Raw genomic sequence first — 16,093 nt, forward strand, 5'->3', positions numbered from 1 at the left:
TGCCAGGAGGCCTGCCAGGAGGCCTGCCAGGAGGCCTGCCAGGAGGCCTGCCAGGAGGCCTGCCAGGAGGCCTGCCAGGAGGCCTGCCAGGAGGCCTGCCAGGAGGCCTGCCAGGAGGCCTGCCAGGAGGCCTGCCATGACTCCCCTTCACCATCAGGCCCGTTTGCGCTGGTGTCGGCAACACCTGCACTGGAACCTGAACATGTGGAGGAACGTTATGTTCAGCGATGAGTCCAGATTCTGCCTACGGAAGTTGGATCGTAGGGTCAAAGTGTGGAGAAGACGGGGAGAACGCTATGCTGATTGCTGCACCGATAGAGTAACACCTTTTGGTGGAGGCAGTGTGATGGTGTGGGGCGGCATCTCCATCACTGGAAAAACGAGGCTTGTCATCATTGGAGGCGATCTCAATGCAGAGAGATATCGAGATGAGATTCTGTAACCGGTGGCAATCCCATATCTCCACAGTCTGGGACCGAACTCCATCCTCCAAGATGACAACGCTCGCCCCCACAGAGCGGGGTTTATCAGAGACTACCTCCAGAATTTGGAAGTAGAGAGAATGGAATGGCCTGCCAACAGTCCTGACCTCAACCCAATTGAACACTTATGGGATCAGCTTGGGCGTGCTGTTCGTGCTAGAGTGACCAACACAACCACGTTGGCTGACTTGTGACAAATCCTGGTTGAGGAGTGGAATGCCATCCCACAGCAGTGACCAGGCTGGTGACCAGCATGAGGAGGAGGTGCCAGGCTGTTGTGGCTGTGTATGGTTCTTCCACACGCTACTGAGGCTCCTGACTGTTTGTTAAATGAATAAATTGTAAAATTGCCAATATGTCTTTTTTTCTTCCTTGTTACTGATAGACTTCAATCATCCAATCCACCAAACAACACCAAACAAGAGTCAACAGCAACAGCAGAATAAGCTGTTTGGCATTGGCAGAGAAGATATGGCAAATTTTACATGAGCGCAACCCAGATACTCAGCTGTGCTGCTCATCCCACAAATGCATGTTCCTTACAAATGGGGCACCATTTAAAAGGGAAATAAACAGGCTTTCCAACGGTATAAAATGTATTGCCAAGAAGCATTGTTACAACAGAGAAATAATCTACCAAACACAAATTTCCGAACTTTTTATTCGATGTTTACTTCTATGTAAGAAAATTATCTTTTTGCTTATCCCCCTCCTCAGGGAGGTCAGAGGTCACAGTCAACTAAAGAACAGCCCCTCTAGAGCAGATAGGGAGTCAGTGTCCTGCCCACGGACACTTCAGCAGGACAGAAGCTTGCTGTCACCGGAACTTGAAACCGGGTCTAGAAGGGCGATCTCCCTGCTCGCTACAGCCTGCTGCCCCTTTGAACTGTAGATTTTAGGAGAAAAGTAAATACCAAAAAAGGGAAATCCACACAAAAGAGATCTTGATTGTTTGATTTTACATTTTTAAAATAAAAAAAACATGCAGCTTGGCAAACTGAAAGCCTACGGGCAGAAAGTTGTCTCTTTTCATTTTGGCTCTTTTTGTAAAATAAATCAATCAAGATATCTTTTTGAGAGTGTGGATTTCCCTTTTTTGGTTCTTGAATTAAGCCTATTTGAAATTGACGCACCAGAGAAGCATTATTTATGTCCATTTTCTTACTCAGCATATGGAGTTTCTTGTCCATATGCTTTCATGTAGGAGGAAAGTAAAAGAACACAGTGTTTTCCCTGCCCTCTTCCCCTCTTGTTAAATTTGGACAGTCGCCCACAGGACCAAACCCTGATCAGTAGTCTTATTCTTAGAAATATTATGCATATAGTTCCACAACTGGTATTTGATTGATGATTTATGAAGATAGTTTCTGTCTCTCTCCTTGCTCCCTAACAGGGTTACCCAGGGGACCTGGGACCCCCCGGGCCTTTACAGCGCTACAATGGAAGTGATGGTAGAGGTGAGACCACAACAGTGACCACATCTCATCTCTGACACTGGTTGTACTAGGAGCGACCAGGCCATCCAACTTCATTCATTGCAAGCACATAATATTGCTGTTCTTTCTGGGATTTTTGTCTGGAATGGAATCTGGAAATATTTGGTTAAATTAAATTCAAATAAAGTTATCATCGATTCGTCATCTTATTAAACACAAATAAAATTGTCCAATGTGATGGTTTGTTTGTAATTCAGTGGCTTGAATTCTCAGCTTCCCACCATTAATTACAATATAAAAAGCAATCAAAAATTTCCAACTTTTTCCCGGTTGTGTGTTTCAGGTGCTAAAGGTAACCGTGGACATCCTGGATTACCTGGAATCCCAGGTGACTCTGGGGACATGGGCATGCACGGACCTCCTGGCCGACCTGGACTAACACTTTCAGGTCAGAGCTCAGCCTTTGGTTCTGGCCTCTGTCTTCCAAGTTACTCCTGGCCTAGTCTGGCCAAACTAACCTGATGTATCGTATACCCTAGGCCAGTAATTCTCAAACTTTTTCATATCAAGGACAAATTTAGTTCACATTAGGGCCACGGACCCCCATTTGATGAGATTTTTTCTCTCGGACCCAAAACTGAGAATATTTTTGTTGTTAGATATGATTTTGTCCATAATTCCATGACAATCTGTATTGTAGGTAGAGAGATAACAGTGAAACTATGATCAAAACAGTCATTCTTCTACATTCTCTAACTGTGTTAACTGCAATAATGGTGAAGTTTCACAATTCATCAATTTGCTGGGGACTCCTTGGAACCCTCTCAAGGACCCCCGGTTGAGAACCACTGCCCTATAGGCACCAATATAGTTTTTATCTTTCTAGAATAACATAGAATAATATTCTGTTCTGGTTATACTTTAACAAAGGAGCTAGTGATTTGTCTTTGTTTCTCCTGCTATTCTATATGCAGCTATAATTTTTCAGAGAGCACATAAGTTGGTACCCATTATATAAATCCATAATACCCAAGAGATCATTGTTTACAGTGATTATGGGTACAACTACTGTATGCTGCTGACAATACTTGGCTGTGCTTTGTACCTTGTATCTAGTGAAGTGGTAAATGTGTGAATTTTCTTCCACTACATCCCTGGTTGTATTAGTATTGAACCTTGACCAGTTACATGCTGATCTCTCTTTCTCAACAGATGTTACAAAATCAACAATATGTGTTTCCAGAGTTGGGCTTTAACATTGTCTGGCTTGACTCTTCCCCTCTTTGAAGTCTCACATTAACTCTCATCCCTTTTTAGATGAGCCGGGTCAGCCTGGTCCACGAGGACCCCCGGGTCCCAAGGGCTACAAGGGAGAGCCAGCGAGGTATTCCAACTCAGACATCAATCCTTTCCCAGGAATAAAGGGAGTCAAAGGAATCCCTGGAGCTAAAGGTGTCATAGGCCTCCCTGGCCGTCCAGGTATATCTATACTTACATTAAACACAGCGCACAAGTTTCTGATGTTATGTTACTTAATGTCACAAACATCATCTGAATGTTGAATTGTTAGCTATCAATGTTTTTTGGGCATGTTTAGTTGAATACTAACCTTCTAGTGTGTGTGTGTGTGTGTGTGTGTGTGTGTGTGCGCGGATGCACACGTGTATGGCATACCTGCTGGGATCTCATCAGGATGTGGAGGTGAGTTTTCGATGACTTCTGATCGAAAAAGCCAACTAATTCTAGTACTCTAAACTTTTAAACAACTCGTCGTTTCTGCAGACATCAGTGCTATTATAAATATACAGTATGTGGCTGGTATCCTATCCTACAGATTACTACTGTGAACCTGGTGACAAAGGAGAGCCTGGTGAAGCAGGTCCCAGAGGACCTACTGGACAAACGGGGCCTGAGGGAATTAAAGGTGATCTATGACTGTGTGTGTATTTGTTTATCCCATTTATTCCAAAAAGTCAGCTACAAGCGGACACTCTGCTCTTCTGTCTGTGTTCACTGACCGCTAGTAGGATCTAAATACGTCCTTTGGGATTGTCAGCACAGGCCGAGGTCAGACCAGGCCTTTGTGTGTGTGTGTGTGTGTGTGTGTGTGTGTGTATGTGAGAGCGGGAGAGAGAGGACAAGAGAGTGTGTTTGTGTGTGTATGTATATATCTATCTTTGTATATCTGTGTGATTATCTGGGGTATGCTCATTGTGCGCGTGCATGTGTGTGTGTGTGTGTGTATACATGAATGTGTTGCTTTGTGTGTGTCCATCTATGCCATCTGTGTGTCCTCCAGGCTGTCCTGGGAACTGTGAATGTAGATTAGGTAAGGGACAGGTGGGCCCCCCTGGTCCAGCTGGTTACCCGGGGCCTCCAGGGTTCGATGGGCTTCCTGGAACTCAAGGCCTCAAAGGGGATCCAGGACTGAGAGGAGATCATGGCCCAACAGGAGCACATGTAAGGACAACTCAACTCAAACTGTATAATTTTATTATATTTCCTTAAACGTCTTTAAAAGCATGTTCTGTGCACCCTGAGACAAGTAATGTCAAGCCTCTAAAGGTGTAAGTGTAAGTGTGTCCAGCTTGTGTTGTAGTTTTCTATTTGGGAATGGGAGAAAGTGTTTGAATGAACTACTAACTCCGCCTTCTCCTGCAGGGCTACCCAGGAAGTCCTGGTTTAAAAGGCCAGAAAGGCCAGAAAGGTGACTCTTTTGGGACACATGATGAAGGTGAGCGCCTGTGAAAGCCTAACTTTATACAGTATTTGAAGTTTCATTTTCACTTGTCATTTAAAGGTATTTTAAATGCTTGGAAACCCACACACTACAGAATTAAGGATGGGAGGTTTCTTATTGAAGATATAAGTCCATTTTTTTCAGTGCAGCAAACATTTCAGTCAGTGCATTGTACTCAGAACTTGTCATTTAAAACAGCAGTTTGAAATCTACAGTAAGTTAGGGTTGCTGTTGGTAACTGTTCTTTTTGACAAATAAAAAAATGATATCTTTTTGCACACAGCAATACCTAGGGGCCTTACATCTTATAGCCTAATATTTATAGCGGTTTATGTTATTGAAAGGTTCAAAGGGTGACCCAGGCACCTCTGGATACCCTGGTGCTCCTGGAGCAACAGGTAGGCCGGGACTGGACGGGCCCCCTGGCCCCACAGGAGACCCTGGACCACCAGTGAGTATGCACTATACTGTACATCTGAAATACTGTACATGGAATGTAATGTACAGAATAGATAGTTTGATTAATTGTAACTGGTTAATTATACTGTGCCTGTAAGGCTTGTTCCAGTTTGGTTCTCTTTGGCTTGGTTCTGCAGTTATGAAATCAGCTGTGGTCTTTTTAGGGTGCTGGATTTACTGGATTACCTGGTCCCAAAGGATACCCCGGCACTGTTGGACCCAAAGGGTTTTCAGGGCATGCAGGCCCCCCAGGTCCCGGCTTTCCAGGCTTTCAGGGGCCACGCGGGCTCAAAGGAAGCCAGGGCAGTCCTGGACTTCCTGGAAATCCTGGACGACCAGGCCCTCCAGGTCAGAGAAAACTGTCTTTGTTTTATTCAGAGATTTCCAACCTGGTGTTTATGACCCCCGCTGTGGGTACAGAAAATGTTTTTGTGGTGATTTAATGAATATGAAAAAAATAATTTCCAATCAATGTGTTTGTAATTTTGGTGATTCATTATTTTTTGCAAAAAATTAATAACTTCTACTTCCTCAAGTAATTGGTTCCACAAATAATCAAGTGGAGAATTAGCCTGAAAGGTTAGAAAAAATCAGCATTTGATGTTGACTGGTGTTGACCCCTCTATGCATGCTTTCCCACATTGGGAGGTTGTAAAAGGACATCTTTTTATAATAGGTGTCATGAGCGAGAAAAGTATGTTGTCTTTGTGTCACCAGGTGAACATGAGCAATGCTGTCACGAACCCAATACTGGGCCACCTGGTCCCAAGGGTGAGCCAGGTTCACCAGGTAAGCCTTGACCATTTGATTATAATTGTCCCCAACAATGAAATCCACGGGGACTATGGATTGGTTTGCATGTATTTGTTCATTTGTTTGTTTGTCCAGGTGTATATCAGACACCACTGGTTGAATTTTGCCAAAACCTAGGGGAATAATACATTTCATCATTGCAGTCGAGTAATTTCAAAATTACACTGATTATCCTAAGGGGGGCGCTACATTGTTCGCTTGTCCATTTCTCATGCACAATATTTCAGACACCATTGATCAGATTTTGATTAAACTTGAGGAAACCACTTTGTTTCAGCAGTTTCAAAATTAATCGGTCCAAGGGGGCGCTACAATTACAGGTTTAAACAATGTGACATATTTAAAAATGTATGTGCTATCAAATCTACATGTGAAACAACGTTCATAGCAATTTTCAGAGCTATGAGGGATGTCTACTTGAAATCCTGATGATACCAAAAACTGTAGAATATGCAACCATTTTAGAAAGAAACAAGTTTTAAGATTCTACAACATGATTGGTTGACATTAGAATTCAACTTTCATTTTGATTGGCGTCTTCCAGGGATCCCAGGTGTACCAGGAAGTAACGGTTTCTCAGGAACTCCTGGACCCCCAGGGCCTAAAGGCATGAATGGAGATAATGGGGGAACTGGAGGGATTGGACTGCCAGGTAAAGACTCTCCAGCCAGCTGTCAGCCTCAAATTCTGTGAAAACTTTTTAAGAAGATAAACTTTATGTTTAATGATGATGGGCAGCAGGGTGGAATAATAACTATGGAGATCTTCCTTCAGCTGCAGGACTCAGGTTCAAGCCTCTGAGTTGGCAGCATACATCCTGCTGCCAGATAGTTAGTTAATTGCACAATTATTGTTTGCATGCTTATGAGCCTGTATTATTTGTTATAGGACCTGGAGGTTATAATGGAGATCCAGGTGACCCGGGGCTCAGTGGAATCAGCCTTGCTGGACCTCCAGGCCCTCCTGGGATACCAGGAGCCCCAGGAAGGAAGGGAGCCCCAGGAGATGTCCGCAATGCCAGGCCTGGTGCTCCTGGACAACCTGGACGTCCTGGAGCTGTGGGGAGGAAGGGATTCCCCGGCATTCCTGGACACTTGGGGTCACCAGGTGAGATGTCTTTATTCACACACACACACACACACACACACACACACACACACACACACACACATACAGGCATACGCCTACAGACACATGCACACCTTATTTTCTCGCAAGATCATCAAGAAAACAAATAGAAACAAGTCAGCAGATCATAGCTGTAGCATAACAATAGAAACAACATGAAACAGTGCTTACACAATAATTATCATAGCTTCCATTGTTCCAAGGCTAATATCAAAGGAGGGGGGTCTTGATGTTCTCTTCAGGTCTAACTTTGTGGTAATGTAATCAATCACAGGGGTACAAGGCCCACCTGGAGGACCAGGTCCTAAAGGAGTGCCAGGAGTCTTTGGTGACCCTGGTCCCACTGGCCACCCAGGGCGACCCTGTACTGAATGTGAGCTGAAAGGACCTCCTGGCCCTCATGGAGCTCCAGGGAAGACAGGATTAAGGGGAATACCAGGTGAGCATGTAAGAGCAGAAAGCAAATTGTTGTTAAATATTATGGAAACGGCATCATTCTGAATTTCCCTTAAAAGGAGGTAGTGGTATTTTTTCACTATCCCAAGTTTCATTCTCTAGCACATTTATGCATATTTTGTTGTGTAGTCACCATCCAACCATCCATGAATATATTCTTCTCATTGATTTTTATGATGTTGCATAGGATACCCTGGTCAGAGGGGTTTCAAGGGAGATACGGGTCGACCGGGTCATGGACCAAGGGGTCCACAAGGTCCCCCTGGCCCTCCCGGGTTGACAGGCCCAGCTGGACCCAGAGGCTCTACTGGTCCCCAAGGAGACGTTGGTTTTGCAGGCTTACCAGGACACAAAGGTGAACCACTGACCTGTCTTGTTAAATAGCCTCTGGGAAAATGATTTATGGTAAAAAACCTGACCTGAAACTATTGCATATCTTTCTGAGTGAAATGAGACTTTGCCTTTTCGTTTTTGCCCTGCCTAGGTGAAAAGGGTATCCCTGGCAGGGATGGGGCCAGAGGTTTACTAGGTCGGCCTGGACTTCCAGGACACAGCGGAAGGCAGGGGGAGAGAGGCTTTGATGGTCGCCCTGGTGACACAGGAGACCCAGGACTACCCGGTGTTAAAGGTAAGTCTCTACACTCATATCTCCATTAGCTATATCCTATCCTGCCAGGGCTAGCTGTGGCTTAATATAGTTTAATTTGCATTTTCATTAATTGGCCAACAAGCCGAAGAATATCAGAATTTGAAAATAACAAGGGTGTCTCATGCACCTAGAAGCAGTTCAGTTCAGTTCAGTTCAATAATGCTTTAGTGCAGCAAACACAATATTGCCAAAGCAGGCATTCCAAAGAGAAGTGGTAGGTAGCTAGCCTGGTGTCCAGCCCCTATGAATCACAGTCTGGACACCAGGCTAGTAGGTAGCATGAAGCTAACCTGAAAATGTCCATGAACACTGATGTTGTTAATTTATATAGTAACAATAACAGTAATGATACATTATTAAACAGCTGTTTAATTGAAGGTCACTGACAGCTTGAATAGGAACCAATGAGAAGCAGAAACAATAAAATAGGGAAGCTTTTCTTCTTTTATTGCAGTTGTTGGAGTTGGGGATGAACAAATAAAATCAATATTCAGCTTCAGCAGTGTGTGAGTGTGTGAACAGCGTAGTAAAGAACAGACAATTAAATTTTTATTCCTCTCCTGATCTCTTATTTTGTGGAACAACTATCAGTTTAGCTAATCTGTCACTAGCCATTGAAGGAAAAACCCTAAAACACTTTAATACTGTTAAAAAAACAGCTATTGGTGATCTCTGAGAAAGAGCAGCCTCTATACAGCCTGGGGCCAGTGGAGACAGGGCACTAGATAAGGACAAATAAGGAAGACAAAAAAGATTTGCCAAAATTTTGCTGGAATATAAAATTATGGGACGTTGTGAAGATTTAATTTTCTTTCAGTTACTAAATTGCACTTTCACTGTAATTTTCTGAACCAAACTGACAAGGAATTAATCTCAGCTCTGTCATCCCTGCAGGTTCCCATGGTCTCCCAGGACTACCAGGGGACACCCCACATATATCAAGCCTGAATCTAACTAAAGGCCGTACAGGATTACCAGGAGAGAGGGGACTAGCAGGGCGACAGGGACCTCGAGGTAATAGACTTCACTTGTACTTGATTGTTATAAATGGGGAGTTTCTTCTTTCAGAGGCAATGGTTTCCTGAAAATCTGGAAGCTACAGCTGTAGCTGTTTTCAAGAAGAGCTTTGGAACTGAAAGCAGTGTCATCATCAAATTAATTATTTTTGCCCGTCACAGGCTCAAAGGGTCGACACGGACCGCCAGGTGATTCAGGGCCTGATGGATGGCCTGGTCCCCCAGGGTTTAAGGGTGACACCGGTGCTCCAGGCAGGGCGGGAATACCAGGCCTTCCTGGGCACCCTGGCATCAAAGGGTTCCCTGGTCCGCGGGGATACCCTGGGCAAGCTGGAGATCCGGTACACAATGGACCTTAATCTATTGCCTTTTTGTTTCAGAGAAAGATCACACTGATAAACACTTTTTAGTAACTACCCAGTCTATTCCCTGTAAGAAAGACACTGCTGCTTGATTCACACTCAATAAACCACAACTCATGCAGCTCAATCCAACCACATCCTGGCTCCTTTCCCTTTCAACCCACACTGAATACCTGTCCTGCTTGGCACACACTTCTTGCTAGTCCTAGGTAGCTCATTACATCATTTAGCCTTGGATGACATATTTTAGGTAGCTTTACTGTACGTAATGTACTGTATTCAGTCTCAGAAGTGGTGTGAAGTAGTTTTGATGTGCTCATACCTCTTGCAGGGGAATCCGGGGTCTGTGGGGCGTCCCGGTAACCCAGGACTTCCAGGATTCCCAGGGGACAAAGGTGAGTCAAGAGAAATGAAAGTTTATACAACACTGTTCCTGGCCATGTTGTCTACTCTATCTTGATATTAAACAATAAACCCTAAAGTCTCAGGGTTTTGTCCCTGTGCTGTTCACTTGGAATGAACCTGAAGTAACCGTCTAAACCTGTTCCAGGTGACCCAGGAGAATCTTTTGGACAACCAGGTCCACCTGGACCCAAAGGAATACCAGGGGAGACGGGACTCAAAAGTGAGTTTAGTGCGTTTAAGACCTACTCAGAAATTACTCAAATGATGAGGAGAAACTTGCAATTTGCTTATTTATGTCTTGAATACGGTGTGTCCACTTCCAAGGCTATATTAGTGGATTTAAAATTGTCAAGACCACATTCAAGAGTCTTATCACATGAATGTCCTGTTGGTTCAGAGATATAAGGCACATAAATGGACAATGTCAACAAATGTTCAAATCTGCCTCATGATTGTCCAGTATGTCATCCCCTCGCTGCTCCAATGTATACTGTCCAATAAAGCACAAATGCCATAAAAATAATCTTAAACATTATCACACAGTTAACGTTTTGAGCAATTCCTCTCATCCAGTCTGTGATGATGAGTCTGTAGAATAGGACAAAAATTCAAATTCAAAGCAAAAAACACTATTGCACTTTTTAAACATGGGTGACCCCAGGAGGAACCAGACCTCATGTACATTAATGCGATGTTAGTGCCACTACACTAGCTGTTAAAAGTTTAAGGGACAACAGCACAATGTCAAGAACTGGAAAAAAAAAAAACAGATCTGCTGGAAATGATGGTGGCCTTTCTCTTCGCTCTAGCTCTCAACAGTGAGCCAGGAGATCCAGGGGACAGGGGACCCAGGGGAAACCCAGGACTGCCTGGACAACCAGGCATTGTTGGAGATCCAGGAGGCTTCGGAGGACCAGGTGATGTCTTATGAAGATCTGAATCAGGGAATTGATGCACTGAAGCAATGCCTATGAAAGTGATAACTTTCTTACTGCCTTACTGCCTTTGACACGGTTAACCACCAATCCTCCTCTCCACACTCGCTGAGTTTGGCTTCTCAGGATCTGCTCTCCGCTGGTTTGAGTCCTACCTCTCAGGGAGATCCTTTAGAGTGTCTTGGAGAGGGGAAGTGTCTAAATCCCACTGCTTGTCCACAGGGGTACCTCAAGGGTCAGTGCTTGGACCCCTTCTCTTTTCAATATACACCACCTCACTTAGTGCAGTCATCCGCTCACATGGCTTCTCATACCATTCATATGCTGACGATACCCAGCTCCTCTTATCGTTCCCGCCAGACGACCCCACAGTTTCGGCACGGATATTGGCATGCCTCGCCGATATCTCAGCATGGATGAAGGAACGTCACCTTCAACTTAACCTGTCATAGACTGAGCTCCTTGTCATCCCAGTCAGTCCCTCTGTACAACAACAGATCAGTATCTAGCTCAAATCAGCTCAGCTCATTCCCACAAAGTCTGCCAGAAACTTGGGTATCATGATTGATGACAAACTAACCTTTAACGAGCATGTGGCTTCTGTTGCTCGGTCATGCCGATTTGCCCTGTACAACATCAGGAAGATCAGACTCTATCTGTCTGAGCATGCAGCACAACTCCTAGTACAGGCGCTTATAATATCACGCCTTGACTACTGCAACTCCTTACTGGCAGGGCTCCCGGCATGTACGCTCAAACCTCTGCAGATGATCCAGAACGCCGCGGCGCGTCTGGCTTTACTGCCCGCAAGTTCAAGTCCATGATGCTCGCCTACAAAGCAGCAACCAAAACGGCTGTGAACTATGTTATTGCAGCATCTCATGTCCAGACAGGGAGAAGAATTAAAACCCGACCCCTAATCTGAGATTTCACAATGATGTACATCTCCACAGAGGATACATTAGAAATGTGGAGATTGTGTCAGTAATCAGGATAATTTGTTTGAATATGGATACAGGTCCTGGTTAGGAAATGATGGATTTACTATGATATAAAGCTCATTTGGATATAAAAGTGGATTAAGTCTTATTCATCGGTTTGTAACTTTGAGAAAGACTTGTTTTTGAGTTTTTTTTCCCTTCTGTTTATTCCCTTTTAAGTATTTTAATTTTCAAAATGAATTTTAGAGAATTGTATGTGCAGAGTATGTGTGTGTGTGTGTGTGTGTGTGTTGAGCAGTTTTATCTGTGTGTTTCTGCAGGTTTCCCTGGCCGTTCTGGCCCACCAGGTCGTCCCGGTCTTCCAGGTCTTCCAGGTGATCTTGGAGGTCAGGGACCAGTGGGTCAACCTGGCTTCCCCGGACCTCCAGGTACTGAGATAACGTCTAGTGTTTCTCCCATCATTGGAGAGACAGGGTACAGGAACATATTTTTTTAGCATTGGTTTGAATGCTGTTTCAAAGGTCTTTCACCCTTCCCAAGAAGAAAGCATGTTGGGGAAATTCATATATTATTTTCTACTAATAAATAAGACAAATAAATAAATTCAGAGGGAATCACTGAGAGGGAAATACCTTTGAGTGCTGAAGACACTCAATGACAAAATTCTTATGTTGTCATCCTGTTAGGGCCTTCTGGACCACCAGGTCTGCATGGACTGAATGGGCTTAAAGGTGCAAAAGGGATGAGGGGAGCAAGTGGTAAGAGGAATAACAAGTCCAATAATCATTTTTGCATGTGTCTTTTATGTTGTGTCCTATTAAATCATACTCAAAAGTGTCATGTGTAGGGAAACTAATTAGCAGCATTGTTTACTTACTACACATCAGCAACAGAGCATTTGCTATAATATATGTCATTGGGTAAAACTTATGTGCACTGTTTTTTCACTTGAAGGCGTAGATCTCCCTGGCCCCCCAGGGCCACATGGTTTTCCTGGGGTCAAAGGTCTCAGGGGCCCCCCAGGACCCCCAGGAGCCACTTATCCTGGGCCTAAAGGTCCCAGGGGCCCAGCTGGCTACCCAGGTACTGTATAAACCTAGTATTATCAATATAACAAATGCAATACACCCATCTACAAGTGTGAGGGTCTATACACATTCAATTCAGTCAATTCATAAATCTGGACATCAAAATTAAAAATCTGGTAATCTTTTGCCATCATCTCTAGTATAAAGAAATCACTGAAGACGAATATGCAAATCAGTTTTGATTTACATTTTGAATGTGGCTGATTTAAAGTGAATTTTCTACTCACCCAACCCCCTGTGTAAGTACAATAAAGACTATTGCTCAGTGATAACTTACCATGGAATGTCAATTGTGTTGTTGCTTTATGTTATCTCTCTTTTTTTTGTTTTGTCTACTCATTATTTTTTGTGTGGTTATAATGTTCAACTTGTCTGTGTATGCTGAGCGATTAAGCATTAAAGTTGTTTTTTATTTCTTCCCTCAGGTCCCCAAGGCTACCCTGGTGAGCCCGGTTCTACAGGGACAGACTGCTGCAAGCTAGAGCAAGCACCCTATGGAGATTCAGGATATCAAGGACCTCCAGGACCCCCAGGTGTGTGTGTGCGTGTGTGTGTCTGTGTCTTTGCTTTGGCATGTTTGGGTATGACCAGGATGTGATTTTTGTTTATCGGTGCGTATGTGTGCCTCTTTGTCTATCTGTCTTCATCTGGGACTTTGTGTTGTGTTTTTAGGTCCTCCTGGTGAACCAGGCCTTCCAGGCAGTAGTATCATTACATCCAAAGGGGACCCAGGACCAATAGGCCTCCCTGGGTTACCCGGCTGGAAGGGAGCTAGGGGCCTCCCAGGACTCCCTGGATCTCAGAACAACCTAGGCTTTACAGGACCTAAAGGTATAGTGCATTCTGCACTTTTAGCACCAATGCATATTACAGCAATGCACTGGTCCTTTGCTATCTGATCAAGGTGGTGCAGCATTTTGGATTTGTGTCTGGGGTGTGATTCCAAGATGGGATTCAATTTACTTTTCGCAAAAATTTCATTAAAACTACAATGATCCCGGGTCTGTTTCAGAAGCATTTGAATGCACTCTAAAAGTTGCTATATTTTGACAGGTGAGAGAGGCCTCTTCGGTCCCAGGGGTGTTCCAGGTCCCAAAGGTGAACTCGGTATCCCCGGCCCCAGGGGTCGCCAAGGAGTAAAAGGCCCACCTGGAGACAAGGGTGAGTGCCACTGTGGCCAAGTACAGTGCCAACTGTTTTTAAGATTATCTGAATGGCAGAATATATTTTACCAGGGAGGAGAGTTATGTCGATGAGTTATGTCATTCTCCAGGTGCCAAAGGTCTCCCTGGTGATTCTATTGTTGAACGCCCACCGCCGGCCGCCCTTGGACTCCCAGGTCCACGTGGTCCCCCAGGAGCTGAAGGTTTCCGCGGTGATGTGGGTCCTCCTGGGATTCCAGGACCTAGAGGCAAGAGAGAATAATTTATAATGTGTGTGTTTGTGTATGTGTACACACTTTCTGGAGGGACTCATTACTGTGTCTAAATAAAACTGTGTGGTGTACTTTTTTAATGCTCAATTGTATATTCTATGTATGTTCCAGGCGAGAAGGGTGCTGTGGGGTCTCGGGGCACCCCAGGGACACCAGGTCCTCCTGGTCATAATGGTCCTGTTGGAGACCCAGGAGATGTTGGTCAACGAGGATTTATTGGACCTCAAGGTGAGTCATCACAGGGAGTCTCTCTCAACTCCATCACCCCTTTTCTTCCTTTTCCCGTGTCATTCCCTTGCAACTCGCTCCACCCCTCCTCCCTCCAGGTTCTCCAGGTCAATCAGGTGAGCCAGGTGAGCCAGGCCGACGAGAGACCTCGGGCTCGGGGTTCCTGCTGGTTGTCCACAGCCAGTCAGTGGAGGTGCCACAGTGTCCTGTGGGCGGCAATCAGCTTTGGGTGGGCTACAGTCTGGTCTACCTGGAGGGGCAGGAGAAGGCTCACACACAAGACTTAGGTAAATAAAGATTTATAAAGATACATAAAGGTGTTTGGTAAATCACATACATTTACCCATCTGTGTCTATTTCTTCTTTTCCTTTTCTCCTCCTTCTCTTTTCCCTGCTCTCTCCTCCTCCCCACCCTAGGCCAGGCTGGCTCCTGCCTGCCTGTTTTCTCCGCCATGCCTTTCTCCTACTGCAACACAGGTGCCTGTCACTACTCCAGTCGCAACGACAAGTCCTACTGGCTCTCCACCACTGCCCCAGTACCCATGATGCCCTTATCAGGTCGGGAGATTAGCTCCCATATCAGCCGCTGTGTGGTGTGTGAGATGTCGTCGCCTGCAGTGGCCGTTCACAGCCAGGACCACACAGCTCCTACCTGTCCGCCTGGCTGGCGGAGCCTCTGGACGGGCTATTCTTTCCTCCTGGTAAGTATGATGGAGTGTTTTTTGGAAGGTGTAAGAGGCAAGCAATGTTACATACAGCTGTATGGCGAACAGAAAAATTGGATAGAAGACCTTGTTTCCATTTCAACTGTCCCGTACTGCTGCTCTCCTCTCCCCAGCACACAGGGGCAGGTGACGAGGGCGGTGGCCAGTCTCTGACCTCCTCTGGTAGCTGCCTCAAGGATTTCCGAACCCATCCCTTCATAGAGTGCCAGGGTGCGCGGGGCACCTGTCACTACTTTGCCAACCTCTACAGCTTTTGGTTGACTGCTGTTAATCCAAGAGACCAGTTCCTCGTCCCGGAGCCTGGCACCATCAAAGCAGCTGAGAAACAGCGGCAGAAAGCCAGTCAGTGTCACGTCTGCACCAGAGAACGATAAAGGTTGTCACATCCCCTTTAATTGTAACTAAATTACCTGTGGCATTATTTTTTACCCTTCTGACCCTATTCCATCATTCAAAAATCAATCCTGATTGCCACACATTATATTTAGATTAGATTTAGTGTACTATTGCTTGTAATTGTGGCTTTGCCTTTCTACAACACATTCCACACACATTATCCATTTGTTCGGTGCCATGTCGTAAATACTTTTCTTTTTGCTGTTTTTCAATCATATGGTGCTATTTACGATGACAAATATAATGTTTGAATATTGAAAATTTTGTACTGTACATTATGATTTTGTATTGATTTTGCATTGATTTGATTTGTATTTTTAAGACCATGAGGTAAAAATCCTGACCAGATCCTGACCAGATTTATTAAGAGAAATAACTGTCATTTAAAAGCTCTATTCT

The 16,093-nt window shown here is 44.7% G+C and overlaps 1 protein-coding gene across 1 annotated transcript in view; it reads left to right on the forward strand.

Moving 5' to 3' along the window:
• LOC139653832 (collagen alpha-4(IV) chain-like) overlaps positions 1 to 15,672 on the forward strand; it is a 25,633-nt gene extending 9,961 nt beyond the window's left edge. The window contains exons 12-42 of the mRNA XM_071530820.1: positions 1,200 to 1,203; positions 1,876 to 1,939; positions 2,262 to 2,366; positions 3,236 to 3,397; positions 4,218 to 4,378; positions 5,003 to 5,109; positions 5,255 to 5,478; positions 5,835 to 5,897; positions 6,475 to 6,582; positions 6,819 to 7,037; positions 7,333 to 7,497; positions 7,702 to 7,869; positions 7,999 to 8,142; positions 9,058 to 9,155; positions 9,342 to 9,520; positions 9,873 to 9,936; positions 10,092 to 10,166; positions 10,407 to 10,431; positions 10,756 to 10,863; positions 11,649 to 11,737; positions 12,143 to 12,250; positions 12,490 to 12,580; positions 12,777 to 12,905; positions 13,336 to 13,443; positions 13,583 to 13,741; positions 13,964 to 14,091; positions 14,193 to 14,321; positions 14,465 to 14,573; positions 14,672 to 14,860; positions 14,991 to 15,274; positions 15,412 to 15,672. Of these exons, the coding sequence (XP_071386921.1) occupies positions 1,200 to 1,203; positions 1,876 to 1,939; positions 2,262 to 2,366; positions 3,236 to 3,397; positions 4,218 to 4,378; positions 5,003 to 5,109; positions 5,255 to 5,478; positions 5,835 to 5,897; positions 6,475 to 6,582; positions 6,819 to 7,037; positions 7,333 to 7,497; positions 7,702 to 7,869; positions 7,999 to 8,142; positions 9,058 to 9,155; positions 9,342 to 9,520; positions 9,873 to 9,936; positions 10,092 to 10,166; positions 10,407 to 10,431; positions 10,756 to 10,863; positions 11,649 to 11,737; positions 12,143 to 12,250; positions 12,490 to 12,580; positions 12,777 to 12,905; positions 13,336 to 13,443; positions 13,583 to 13,741; positions 13,964 to 14,091; positions 14,193 to 14,321; positions 14,465 to 14,573; positions 14,672 to 14,860; positions 14,991 to 15,274; positions 15,412 to 15,672 (4,027 nt within the window). The remainder of the gene's footprint in view (positions 1 to 1,199; positions 1,204 to 1,875; positions 1,940 to 2,261; positions 2,367 to 3,235; positions 3,398 to 4,217; positions 4,379 to 5,002; positions 5,110 to 5,254; positions 5,479 to 5,834; positions 5,898 to 6,474; positions 6,583 to 6,818; positions 7,038 to 7,332; positions 7,498 to 7,701; positions 7,870 to 7,998; positions 8,143 to 9,057; positions 9,156 to 9,341; positions 9,521 to 9,872; positions 9,937 to 10,091; positions 10,167 to 10,406; positions 10,432 to 10,755; positions 10,864 to 11,648; positions 11,738 to 12,142; positions 12,251 to 12,489; positions 12,581 to 12,776; positions 12,906 to 13,335; positions 13,444 to 13,582; positions 13,742 to 13,963; positions 14,092 to 14,192; positions 14,322 to 14,464; positions 14,574 to 14,671; positions 14,861 to 14,990; positions 15,275 to 15,411) is intronic.
• The last annotated feature ends 421 nt before the right edge of the window (positions 15,673 to 16,093 follow it).

This window comes from Centroberyx affinis, unplaced genomic scaffold (assembly GCF_046629955.1).
Source record: "Centroberyx affinis isolate AG114_WGS23_722 - 3 ecotype Tasmania unplaced genomic scaffold, CSIRO-AGI_Caff_v1 ptg001983l_1, whole genome shotgun sequence".
In the NCBI taxonomy this organism is placed as follows: Eukaryota; Metazoa; Chordata; class Actinopteri; order Beryciformes; family Berycidae; genus Centroberyx; species Centroberyx affinis.